The 12,449-nt window shown below is 39.5% G+C and overlaps 1 protein-coding gene across 3 annotated transcripts in view; it reads left to right on the plus strand.

Moving 5' to 3' along the window:
- Nucleotides 1-12,449, plus strand: part of KIF13B (kinesin family member 13B) — a 211,600-nt gene that overhangs the window by 9,602 nt on the left and 189,549 nt on the right. For all 3 annotated transcript variants that reach the window (XM_044939710.2, XM_044939711.2, XM_006064308.4), the window contains one exon: nucleotides 9,441-9,534. In XM_044939710.2, coding sequence (XP_044795645.2) covers nucleotides 9,441-9,534 — 94 coding nt within the window. The remainder of the gene's footprint in view (nucleotides 1-9,440; nucleotides 9,535-12,449) is intronic.

Below are 12,449 nucleotides of genomic sequence, written 5' to 3' on the forward strand. Positions count from 1 at the left end.
TTTAGAAGTGTGGTTGAGGGACTTGAACCATGGTTTACATCCATCGATGGTAGTGGGACCATTCCTTCTGAGCTATTTTTGAGATGTAATTCACCTATCAAAAGTGTATAATTCAGTGGCTTTTAGTGTATTTGCGGAGTTGTGCAATGATCACCACTATCGGATTCCAGAACATTTTTTATCATCCCTATGGGAGACACTCTCTGGTTAGTGGTTACTCTCCATCCACCCCCACTCCCATCCCCTCCCCTCTCCCCACAACCCCTAATCGACTTCTTGTCTCTGTGGATTTCCCTATTCTGGGCATTCATATAAATGGAATCACATGATTTATGGACTTTTGTATCTGACTCCTTTCCCTTGGCATAAGTCCTTTAGGACTTATCCATGTTGTAGCATGAATCAACAGTTCATTCCTTTTTAAGGCTGAACGATATTCTGTGGGGCTTACCTGATGGCTCATATGGTAAAGAATCTGCCTGGAATGTGGCAGACCTGGGTTTAATCCCTGGGTTGGGAAGATCCCCTGGAGGAGGGCATGGAAACCCACTCCAGTATCCTTGCCTGGGGAATCCCCAAGGACTGAGGAGCCTGGCGGACTGCAGTCCACGGGGTCACAGAGAATCAGACTGAGTGACTAAGCACAACACAGCAATATTCTGTGACATGGATATGCTGCACTTTGATGCCCATTCTCAGTTGATAGGCATCTGGCTTGTTTCCAATTTTTGGCAATTAATGAATCATGAACATTTGTGTAATGTAATAATAAGTTATTGTGTATTTTCATTTCTCTCACGTATGTATAAACATAGAAGTGGAATTTCTGGGTCATGTAGTAACTCTAACTTCTGTGGAACTGCTTCACGGTCTTCCAGAGTTACTGCACCATTTTACATTTCCTCCAACAATGTGTGAGGGTTTCAGTTTCTACATGTCTTCCCCATCAGTTTTATTGTCCTTCTTTTTGATTGCCATTCTAATGGGTGTGGAGTCTCATGATTTTTGATTTGCTTGTCCCCAATGTCTAATAATCTTAATTAAGCATCTTTTCATGTGCCTGTTGGCCATTTGTATATATTTTCAGAGATCTCTATTCAAACCCTATTCTTATTTTTAAAATTGGGTTATCTTTTTTTTAAAAAATTATTATTGAATTCTTAGAGTTCTTTATATGTTCTGGATGCCAGTCCTGTAACAGATATGTGATTTGCAGATATTTTCTTGAGCATGTGGGTTGCCTTTTCATTCTTTCAGTGGTGTCCTTTGAAGCACAAAAGTTTTTCATTTTGATGTGGTCTAATTTATCTGGTTTTTCCTTTTGTTGCTTGCGCTTTTGATTTGATTGCTAAGAAACTAGTGCCTAACTCACAGTCATGTGGATTTAATGTGTATATTTTCTAAGAGCTTTATAGTTTTAGTTGATGCATTTATTTAGGTCTTTGATTTGTTTGGAGTTAGTTTTTAAAATTTATTTTTGTTGGCTGTGTGGCCTATGGGATGTCAGTTCCCTGACCAGGGATTGAACCTGGACCCTTGGCCGCAGAAGCCTGGAATCCTAGCCATTAGGACACCAGGAAACCCCTGGAATTAATTTTTGAATGAGGGGTGAGGTAGAAACCAATTTCATCTTTCTGCATGTAGATACCCAATTGTCCTAGCACCATTTGTTGAAATGACTATGTTTTCCCCATTGGATTGTCTTGGCACCCTTGTTGAAAATTAGTTGACCATAAATGTGACAGCATATATCTGGATTCTCAGTTCTATTCCATTGATTTATATGTCTGTTCTTGGGTTAGTACCCCGCTGTCTGATTAGTATAGCTTTGTAGTAAGTTTGAAACTGGTGACACTGGTCTTTCTGGTTCTTCTTTTTTCAAGATAAATTTGTTTATTCTGGTTTTGCCTTACAAGTTTTTAAAGACCTACTTCCTAACCCTGTGAAGTTGATTGGTTTCTTGAAAATAGACTCAAGAGTATTTCAGTTGTTTTGGTCTTATCATCTCTCTTCCCCTTACCAGGCGTCTTGTCTAGGATTTCCCCTCAGTCCTCAGTTATTTCTTTAGCCATATTAGAACTCAGTTATATTTTATCTTTTGTTTATTGAATAGATTCTCATGTTCAGTGGTAAAAAAACATAGAAGTAGGTGATTAGGATATTTTATACATCTCTTACTAGAAAGCAAACTACTTCTTTGTTTTTTTTTCCTGTGTGGCATCACATCCCTTTTTTTCTGCTTGGGTCATTGTTCGTGTCCAGTTGTGTCCAGCTCTTTGTGACCCCGTGGACTGCAGCTCACCAGGCCACCCTGGCATCACATCCTTTTTTTCTCCTGGGGTCAGTGTGCCTCAAAAGGGTCCCAAGCCACTTGTAATTATAGTAAAGAACTTTAAGTCTTACTCCTATTCTAATAAGACTACTACATTCCCTTTGGGAAAACAAGCTCTTCCATACACAGACATGTAAAAATACTAAGTTTATGACACAGATTATTGAAAATACAACTATATAAAGCATGCAAAATTTGCAATCTAAGATGTGACTCTTACAGATATCAATAATTTACTATCTTCCTTTTAAAAATGGACACTTGTGAATTTAACACTAAGTTATAGATAGGTAAAGGGATGTTTATTTGTATTTCTGAGTAGGTTTGGTCTGAAAATTATTATTAACTTTCTGGAGAATTAGGCAGATTACTGAATGGACAACTTGGAATTATTTTGTCCGCTCTGAGAATGATGCATCTCCCCAGACAGAACATGAGTTATGTAAAGGGAGTCTCCCAGGCCCTGCCCATCTTTGACTATGATGTCATTGGAGACGGAGCCATCGCATTGAAGACAGACTCATTTCAAATTATTGTTCACTTTTACAAGGTGACTAATTTGCTGGCTGAGTAAACTGAATTGTCAGCTGTTAATATTTTATTCATCTTGAGGAACTTGACCTAGAAAAAGATCCTGTTTGGAAAATAATATGGAGTCTTCAATGTTAGTGGAGTAAATTTCTACCTGTCCGTCTTTTTCTAAGGACCGTGGATACGTCAAAGCATTCATGGTTCTGAGTACTGTAAAAGTTGGTTAGTCATAACATAAACTTACAGCACTATTTAACTCAAGAATCACTCTCATTTTTTATTGGTTTTCAGACATAGAGCTGATTAAATACCAGTCTTACTATTTTATGCTTCCCTGGAAGTAAGCTGTTGTCCATGTGTTACTTATTATACTAATGATGAGTATTTGGTGCTATTTTTATATTGTGGTAAGATAGATATAAAATTGACCATCTGAAACCACTTTTAAGTGTACAGTTCAGTGGCATTAAGTACATTAACATTGTTATGGAACTATCACCACCATCCATCTCTAGAACTTTTTTCTCTTGCAGAACTGAAACTCCATGCCCGTGAGATACTAACTCCCTGGGGACCCTTTAGCCCCACCCCTGGCAGCTACTGTCCCGCTTTTTATCTCTGACTTTGACTACTGGAAGTGTCTCGTACAAATGGAATCCTGCAAGACTTATCCTTTGTGACTGGTTTATTTTTCTTAGTACAATGTCTTCAAGGTTCGTACATGTTTTAGCAGAATTTCATTCTTTTTAAAGATTGAATCATTTTCCATTGGAAAAAAAAAAATATATATATATACACATATACATATATATACACACACACCACATTCTGTTTATCCATTCATCCGTTGATGGAAAGTTGGGTTGCTTCCACCTTTTAGCTGTTGTGAATAATGCTGCTGTGAACATGGGTGTTCATGTGTGTTCATGTTCACTTTCACACTGTTTTTACATGGGTAGAGCATAACAGCTAGATCTTTTATCTTTTTAACCAAAGTGTTGTTCCAGACTAAGAGGAAGGTGTTTATCTTTTGGATTTTTGGTAGGTGTTTAAATTTTTTTCTTTTTTTAAATCCAGCTTAAATTTAAGGCCTAAATTTGGCATTGCAATTTTTTTTTTTTTGTATTCTTATAATTTATTAAAAAAAAATCTTTCAAAAAGAAGGAATTGGCATTGCAATTTAATCATGGCTTTGCTTTCTAAGGGACTTCCCTGGTGGCTCAGACGGTAAAGGGTCTGCCTGCAATGCAGGAGACCCGGGTTTGATCCCTGGGTTTGGAAGATCCCCTGGAGAACGAAATAGCAATCCATTTACAGTACTCTTGCCTGGAAAATCCCGTGGATGAAGGAGCCTGGTAGGCTACAGTCCATGTGGTCGCAAAAGAGTCAGACACGACTTTACTTTCACTTTCTTTGCTTTCTAAGAAGTATAGAGCAAGAAGTTTTCCATGGAGAAGGTGTCATATTTAGAATTTTGAAGCAGTATAATTTTATTTAAGCATTGATAACATTTAGATGTAAAATGCTTTTCATATATTTGACCCTTAATTTTTTGTGTATGTTAGTCACTCAGTCATGTCTGACTGTTTGCGACCCCATAGACTATAGCCCACCAAGCTCCTCTGCCCATGGAGTTCTCCAGGCAAGAATACTAGAGTGGGTTGCCATTCCCTTCTCCAGGGGATCTTCACGACCCAGGGATCGAACCCCTGTCTCCTGCATTGGAGGCAGATTCTTTACCATCTGAGCGACCAGAGAATCTGACCCTTAAACTCTCTTCACTGCTCTTATTTGCTTGGGTGTGTGTCCTGGATGTTCCACCCATATTCTAAACAGTCTGTGAAAAACCTTCTTGTAACAGCACTGGGGTGGAATTTTATTTGATAATTAAAAAAACAATAAAGAAGTGAAGATAGTTGTTTATAATTTTAAAGGCCACCTCCAGAGGGTTAAATATAGAGACTTTTGTTCGGGTTGCCCTCTTTAGGACAAAATGAGCTTAGGTTGACTATATTAGCTATTGGGTAGTTCTTTGAACAGAGAAGGGAATGGCACCCCACTCCAGTACTCTTGCCTAGAAAATCCCATGGATGGAGGAGCCTGGTAGGCTGCATGCAGTCCATGGGGTCACTGAGGGTCGGACACGACTGAGTGACTTCACTTTCACTTTTCACGCATTGGAGAAGGAAATGGCAACCCACTCCAATGTTCTTGCCTGAAGAATCCCAGGGACGGGGGAGCCTGGTGGGCTGCCGTCTATGGGGTCACACAGAGTCGGACACGACTAAAGCGACTTAGCAGTAGCAGTTCTTTGAATTATAAAGGATTTTCTGAGAATTGGTTCCTTAATCATGCCACTAAGTGTTTTCAAATTATTAATCTATCTAGAGAAGTCATGAGGGGTAAGATGGAGGAGCTGTGAAGAGTATAGGAGAAAAGCCTACAAATATTGAAGGAAAATGTTTGAATCCTTTCTCAATTCCAGATCATCTGAAATGAAGGCAAAACTCTGGTGGGGGTGGGGGAAATACTTGATTTACAGCTTTGCAGGCATGCATTTTAGATGTGCACTTCTGATACAGAACTATACATGCAGCTCCTTTGCTCAGACCAGACGTTCTTGCAAGAAACTAATATCTAACTTTGTGGTGGGTGGTGAGATAGCAGATTCTGAGTCAGTACAGTTTCCGGAGGCTTGATAATGCATTTGTGTATAATATACACATACGGGGCTGACCACAGCATGGTCAGAGGTCATAAAGGGGTGGTATTAACAAAGTACAATGTGTTCAAACTTGAGCTCTGGGCCTAAGGAATGTTGCGTGCATGCTTAGTCGTGTCCAACTCTTTTGCGACCAGTGGACTGTAGCCTGCCAGGCTCCTCTGGCCATGGGATTTCCCAGGCAAAAATCCTGCAGTGGTTGCTAATTTCTTCTCCAGGGGATTTTCCCAACCCAGGGATTGAACCTGTGTCTTATGCATTGGCAGGCAGATTCTTTACCTGGGGACCTCCTGGGAAGCCTGGGCCTAAGGAAAGGAAGAAGTAAAGATAAGGGCTTGAAAAGTTTCTTCATTGTGACTAAGGCTTTCTTGCAACATTTCTGTGACAGTATAGAGTGGATTTAAACACAAGTATTAGAAATAGACTTTAATACTAGTTGACCACAGGGAAATATAAGTCTTCAGGGGTTAGTCTTCCATACCTGGATAAAACATAGCTCTGTTTTCTTTTCAGTTCTCTTTGCCTAAAAAATGTACTGGCTAAAAGCCCGACCACTAAATTTTTTGTACTTATAGAATATGTCTTTGCAAACAAATGTATTGATAAAATAACTGATATGAGAAAAGTTGAGTTGTGGTAGGACGGGAAAGGAAATTTTTGTTTTGTTTGTTTTTCATTTGTCTCAGTTATGTAAATTAAAGCAGTCAAACAAAAAATAAATCCTCTTTCCTGGCAATGGGAATACTTTAAAGTTGTAATGTGTTTGACATTGACATTTGGCCAAGGTTCTTAGGAAAATACAAAATGACTCCAGTGGAGCACAGTTTCTTTCGTTAGAGCATATCTTTGCGTAGTAGAGATAAGGCAAACAGAAACTGTTGCATACTTTGGGTCAGAAATGTAGAGGAATATGAAAATAAGAGAACACGATGTGGCCTGTATACATTAAAAAAAAACAACCCCAAACTTTAAGATACAGTTCAATTTCATACAGTTCAGCCACAACAGTCGTTTTTACTGCACTCATGCAGTTGTGAAAACTATCAGCAGAATTTTAGTACATCTTCATCACCCCCAATGGAAACCTATACCCGCTGGCAGTCACGCCTCAGCTCTAGGTAATAACTAGTCTATTTTCCATCTCTATTTGCCTGTTCTGAATGTTAAAAATAAGTAAAATCTTACAATATGTGGTCATTTGTGACTGGCTTCTTTCACTTAGCACAAACTTCATCTGTGTTTTAGTATGTATCAGTTCAGTTCAGTTGCTCAGTCGTGTCCAACTCTTTGTGACCCCATGGACTGCAGCACGCCAGGCCTCCCTGTCCATCACCAACTCTCGGAACTTAATCAAACTCATGTCCATTGAGTCGGTGATGCCATCCAACCATCTCATCCTCTGTCGTCCCCTTCTCCTCCTGCCTTCAATCTTTCCCAGCATCAGGGTCTTTTCCAGTGAGTCAGCTCTTTGCATGAGGTGGCCAAAGTATTGGAGTTTCAGCTTCAGCATCAGTCCTTCCAATGAACACCCAGGACTGATCTCCTTTAGAATGGACTGGTTGGATCTCCTTGCAGTCCAAGGGGCTCTCAAGAGTCTTCTCCAGCACTACAGTTCAAAAGCATCAATTCTTCTGTGCTCAGCTTTCTTCACAGTCCAACTCTCACATTCATATGTGACCATTTGAAAAATCGTAGCCTTGACTAGATGGACCTTTGTTGGCAAAGTTCCGTCTCTGCTTTTTAATATGCTGTCTAGGTTGGTCATAACTTTTCTTCCAAGGAGCAAGCGTTTTTTAATTTCATGGCTGCAGTCACCATCTACAGTGATTTTGGAGCCCAGAAAAGTTAAGTCTGCCACTGTATGTATCAGTACCTACTTAATTGCTAAGTAGTGTTCTGTTTTATGGATATACCACATTTATCGATCCATTAGTTGAAGGACACTTGAGTTGTTTCCACTTTTTAGCTGTTATGAATAGCCAAATAACACTGCTATGAACTTCTATGTATAAACTTTTGTATGGACATAGGTTTCTCTTGGGTGTATCTCTATGAGTGGGAGTTGTTGGGTCATATGCTAATTCTATGTGTAACCATTAGGAACTGCCAGAGTGTTTTCTAAAGTGACTGCACCATTTTATATTCCCACCAGTACTGTATATAGGTTCCAATTTTTCCATGTCCTCACCTATACTTACCTGGCTTTTTTTGGACATGATCCAATTTACACTTTTATTATTTTTTCTTTTTTTAATTGCAATATCACTGACAGTATTTATATTAGTTATATGTCATTTTGGTTAGTTATTGCTAGTGGGTATGAAGTGGTATCTTGTGGTTTTCATTTGCATTTCTCCGTTGTCTAATGATGTTGAGCAGCTTTTCTTGTGGTCATTGGCCATTTTTGTATTTTTTTTTTTTTGGAGAGGTGACTGTTCAAATCTTTGCCCGTTTTATTTTATTATTTTAACTGTTCCATGTGGCATACGAGATCTTAGTTCCCCAGCCTGGGATTGAACCCGTGCCTCCTGGAAGCATGGAGTTTTACTTACTGGACTGCCAGGGAAGTCCCAGTCTCTGCCCATTTTAAAATTATTGAGTTGTACGAGTTCTTTATATTTTCTGATGCAAGTCCCTTATTAGATATATGATTCACAAATATTTTCTCAGTTCTGTAGATTACCTTTTTATGCGCTGATGGTATCGTTTGAAGCACAGACGTTTTCCCTTTGATGAGGTTGTGCTAGCAGCGTTTGTTGAAATGACTGGACTCTCCCCACTGGGTTTTCTTGGCACTGTTGTCATTTGGCCATAAATCTGGCTGTAATTGTGGACTCTGTTTCATTGATCCACATATCTGTCCTCTTACTGGTACCACGATTACTGTAGTTGTGTAGTAAGTTTAGAATTGACAAGTGCTGTCTTTGTATTTTGTTCTTCAAGGTTTTTTTTTTTAGCTATTCTGGGTCTCGTGCATTTTCACATAGAATTAGGATCAGCTTGTTAACTTTTGGAAAAAAAAAAAAAGTCGGCTGGGATTTTAATAGGGATTGCCTTGAGTTTTTGTATTGGGGAGTTATTGCTATCCTAACAGTATTAAGTCTTTTACTTCACGAATATAATTTCTTTCTATTTAAGTGTTTAATTTCTTTCAACAATATTTTGGAATCTTCAGTGCATATGTTTTGCACTTCTTTTAACATTTTACCTAAGCATTTAAATCTTTTTGATATAAATGAATCAAAAATGTTATAAATGAAATTTTCTTAACTTCATTTCTGGATTTTTTGTTGCCGGTATATGGAAACAACTGATTTTTGTGTATTGATCGCATATCCTACAACTTTGCAAAACCTGTTTATTCTAGTAGCTTTTTAGTGGATTCTTTAGGATTTTCTATATATAAGATCCTATCTTGTGCAAATAAAGGTAGTTTCATTTATTCTTTTCAGTTGGGATGCCTTATGTTAGTTTTTCTTGCTTAACTGCCCTGACCAGAAATTCTGGTACAACCTTGAATAGGCTCAGTAGTAGACATCCTTATCTTCTTCTTTTTTTTCAATTGGTGTATAGTTGATCTAAAATGTTGTGTTTCAGGTGTAGATATCCTTGTCTTATTTCTGATGTTAGTAGATACGCTGTTCAGTCTTTTACCATTAAGTGTGAAGTTAGCTGCAAGTTTTTTAGATGCCCTTTATCAGGTCAATTGAGGAAGTTCCTGTCTATTTCTAGTTTGTTGAGTGTTTCTGTTCTGAAAGAGTGTTGGTTTTTTTTTTTTTTTTGGTCAAATGCTTTTTCTGACATACATTGCTTCAAAAATGACTCATTTTTTGTTTTTCTTTTTTCAATCTGCAGAAATCGACTTGCACACCAAATGTGTGGTGGATGTAGACGCAAACAAGGTTATTCTCAATCCTGTAAATACCAACCTTTCCAAAGGCGATGCCCGGTAAGTTAAGAACCAGTGTTATGATTGATGGGTTTTTAAAAGACAGAAGGCGACAGTGGCTGCTGAACTGAATTCAGTTGAACAAATATCGAGTGCTTTCTACGTGGAGACATATTGCTGCCAGATCAGTGAGATGAGGTTTGTTAATATAATATGGAAGGACTGAGTGCCTGATCGAGTGTCATGGGTGGGACAGTGATGGTATTGGAAGTGCGGAGAAGAGAATGTTGGTTAGTACCTGAGGAAGGCTTCCTGAAGGAGACGATATTGGCTGGAGGCTTAGCTGAGATGTGAATGGGAAGAAGTAGGGAAGAAGGGAAGGCTTTTCAGTTGCTCCTCATCCTGGGTGGTTTTTACTTCTGCCAGTTCCTATCCTAGCCTGTCAGTCAGAACCCATTTCAAGTGTTCTTTTCTTCCTGAAGACTTTCTTGCAGCCCTTACTGGATTCCTCTCCTTACAGTCCCTGTGAGCTATAATCTGTGCCACCTAATTTAATTATGGTGTATTGTTTTGAATTATTAATTATAGCTCAACAGTAAATTTTAAGGTCTTGGAAGGAAAGGACTCTCTGTCAGGAGTTGGGGATGAAATACTTGAGCCTTACTTCTGGGTTTGAGTGATCATATGAACCAAAGGGGAGAGCAGGAAGGTATAAAGAAAGCAAACGTGGACAGGAAGGAAGAGATTAATTTGGTTTTTCTTAGCAAGTGCAGGGAAATTACCAGGTAAGTTAGAGTCAGTTTACAGAAGGCTTTGGAAGCAGATGAGATTTGGCCTCTCTTTTTATGGGAAGTTGTCATCTTTGACAGTTTTTGAATTATTGTGATTAAGGAAGTGGATTAGGAAGATTGTTGGATGGCAGTGTCAGAAGTGGATCAGAGTGGGGAAGGACTGGCTGTTTGTAGAGATCAGCTATCAGAGATGTTTTTGTGCCATTCTGACAGTGGAGAATGCATGGTGCCCACCATGATGCTTTGTGCCAAGCAGATGCTGCAGAGTACTTGCAGAGACAGCGTTGTTTGCGAAAGTACACCCAAAGGCACTCCATGAAAGTTCTTTCGAGTTGAATTAAGTTGAAAAGAGCACATGACATGGAGTCAGAAAATAGGAAATTGAATCCCTACTTATCTTATCGTAGGCAGTTTGTTGTTGTTTAGTTGCTAAGTTGTGTCCCACTCTTTTGTGACCCCATGATTTGTAGCCCACCAGACTCCTGTGTCCATGGGATTTCCCAGGCAAGATTACTGGAATGGGTTGCTATTTCCTACTTCAGGGGATCTTCCTGGCCCAGGGATCGAACCTGCGTCTCCTGCATTGGCAGGCACATTTCTTTACCACTGAGCCACCATCCTAAAAGATGATGCTGTGAAAGTGCTGCACTCAATATGCCAGCAAATGTGGAAAACTCAGCAGGCCACAGGACTGGAAAAGGTCAGTTTTCATTCCAATCCCAAAGAAAGGCAATGCCAAAGAATGCTCAAACTACCGCACAATTGCACTCATCTCACACCTTAGTAAAGTAATGCTCAAAATTCTCCAAGCAAGGCTTCAACAATAGTTGAAGTGTGAACTTCCAGATGTTCAAGCTGGATTTAGAAAAGGCAGAGGAACCAGAGATCTAATTGCCACCATCTGCTGGATCATCCAAAAAGCAAGAGAGTTCTAGAAAAACATCTATTTCTGCTTTATTGACTATGCCAAAGCCTTTAACTGTGTGGATCACAATAAACTGTGGAAAATTCTGAAAGAAATGGGAATACCAGACCACCTGACCTGCCTCTTGAGAAATCTGTATGCAGATCAGGAAGCAACAGCTAGAACTGGACATGGAACAACAGACTGGTTCCAAATAGGAAAAGGAGTACGTCAAGGCTGTATATTGTCACCCTGCTTATTTAACTTATATGCAGAGTACATCATGAGAAACGCTGGACTAGAAGAAACACAAGCTGGAATCAAGATTGCTGGGAGAAATATCAATAACCTCAGATATGCAGATGACACCACCCTTATGGCAGAAAGTGAAGACAAACTAAAGAGCCTCTTGATGAAAGAGGAGAGTGAAAAAGTTGGCTTAAAGCTCAACATTCAGAAAACTAAGATCGTGGCATCTGGTCCCATCACTTCATGCCAAATAGATGGAGAAACAGTGTAAACAGTGGCTGACTTTATTTTAGGGGGGCTCCAAAATCACTGCAGATGGTGACTGCAACCATGAAATTAAAAGATGCTTACTCCTTGGAAGGAAAGTATGACCAACCTAGATAGCATATTCAAAAGCAGAGACATTACTTTGTCAAAAAAGGTCCGTCTAGTCAAGGCTATGGTTTTTCCAGTCGTCATGTATGGATGTGAGAGTTGGACTATAAAGAAAGGTGAGCACCGAAGAATTGATGCTTTTGAACTGTGGTGTTGGAGAAGACTCTTGAGAGTCCCTTGGACTGCAAGGAGATCCAACCAGTCCATCCTAAAGGAAATCAGTCCTGAATATTCATTGGAAGGACTGATGTTGAAGCTGAAACTCCAGTACTTTGGCCACCTGATGCGAAGAACTGACTCATTGGAAAAGACCCTGATGCTGGGAAAGATTGAAGCCAGGAGAAGGGGATGACAGAGGATGAGTTGTCATCCACTCAATGGGCATGAGTTTGAGTAAACTCCGGCAGTTGGTGATGGACAGGGACGCCTGGTGTGCTGCAGTCCATGGCATCGCAAAGAGTCAGACATGAGTGAGCAACTGAACTGAGCCAGCAGGGAAGCCCTGTAGTTAGTTATTTTTACCTTTTTTGAGCCTTGTCTGTGTGATACCTGCCTTATCTCTTTCATAGGGGGGTTTCCTGAAGATCAAATTACTAATCCTTAAAGTGCTTTGTGAAGTGTTCTGTAAATGTTGAGGTTTATTATTATTGATGTAG

This window comes from Bubalus bubalis, chromosome 3 (assembly GCF_019923935.1).
Source record: "Bubalus bubalis isolate 160015118507 breed Murrah chromosome 3, NDDB_SH_1, whole genome shotgun sequence".
NCBI lineage: Eukaryota > Metazoa > Chordata > Mammalia > Artiodactyla > Bovidae > Bubalus > Bubalus bubalis.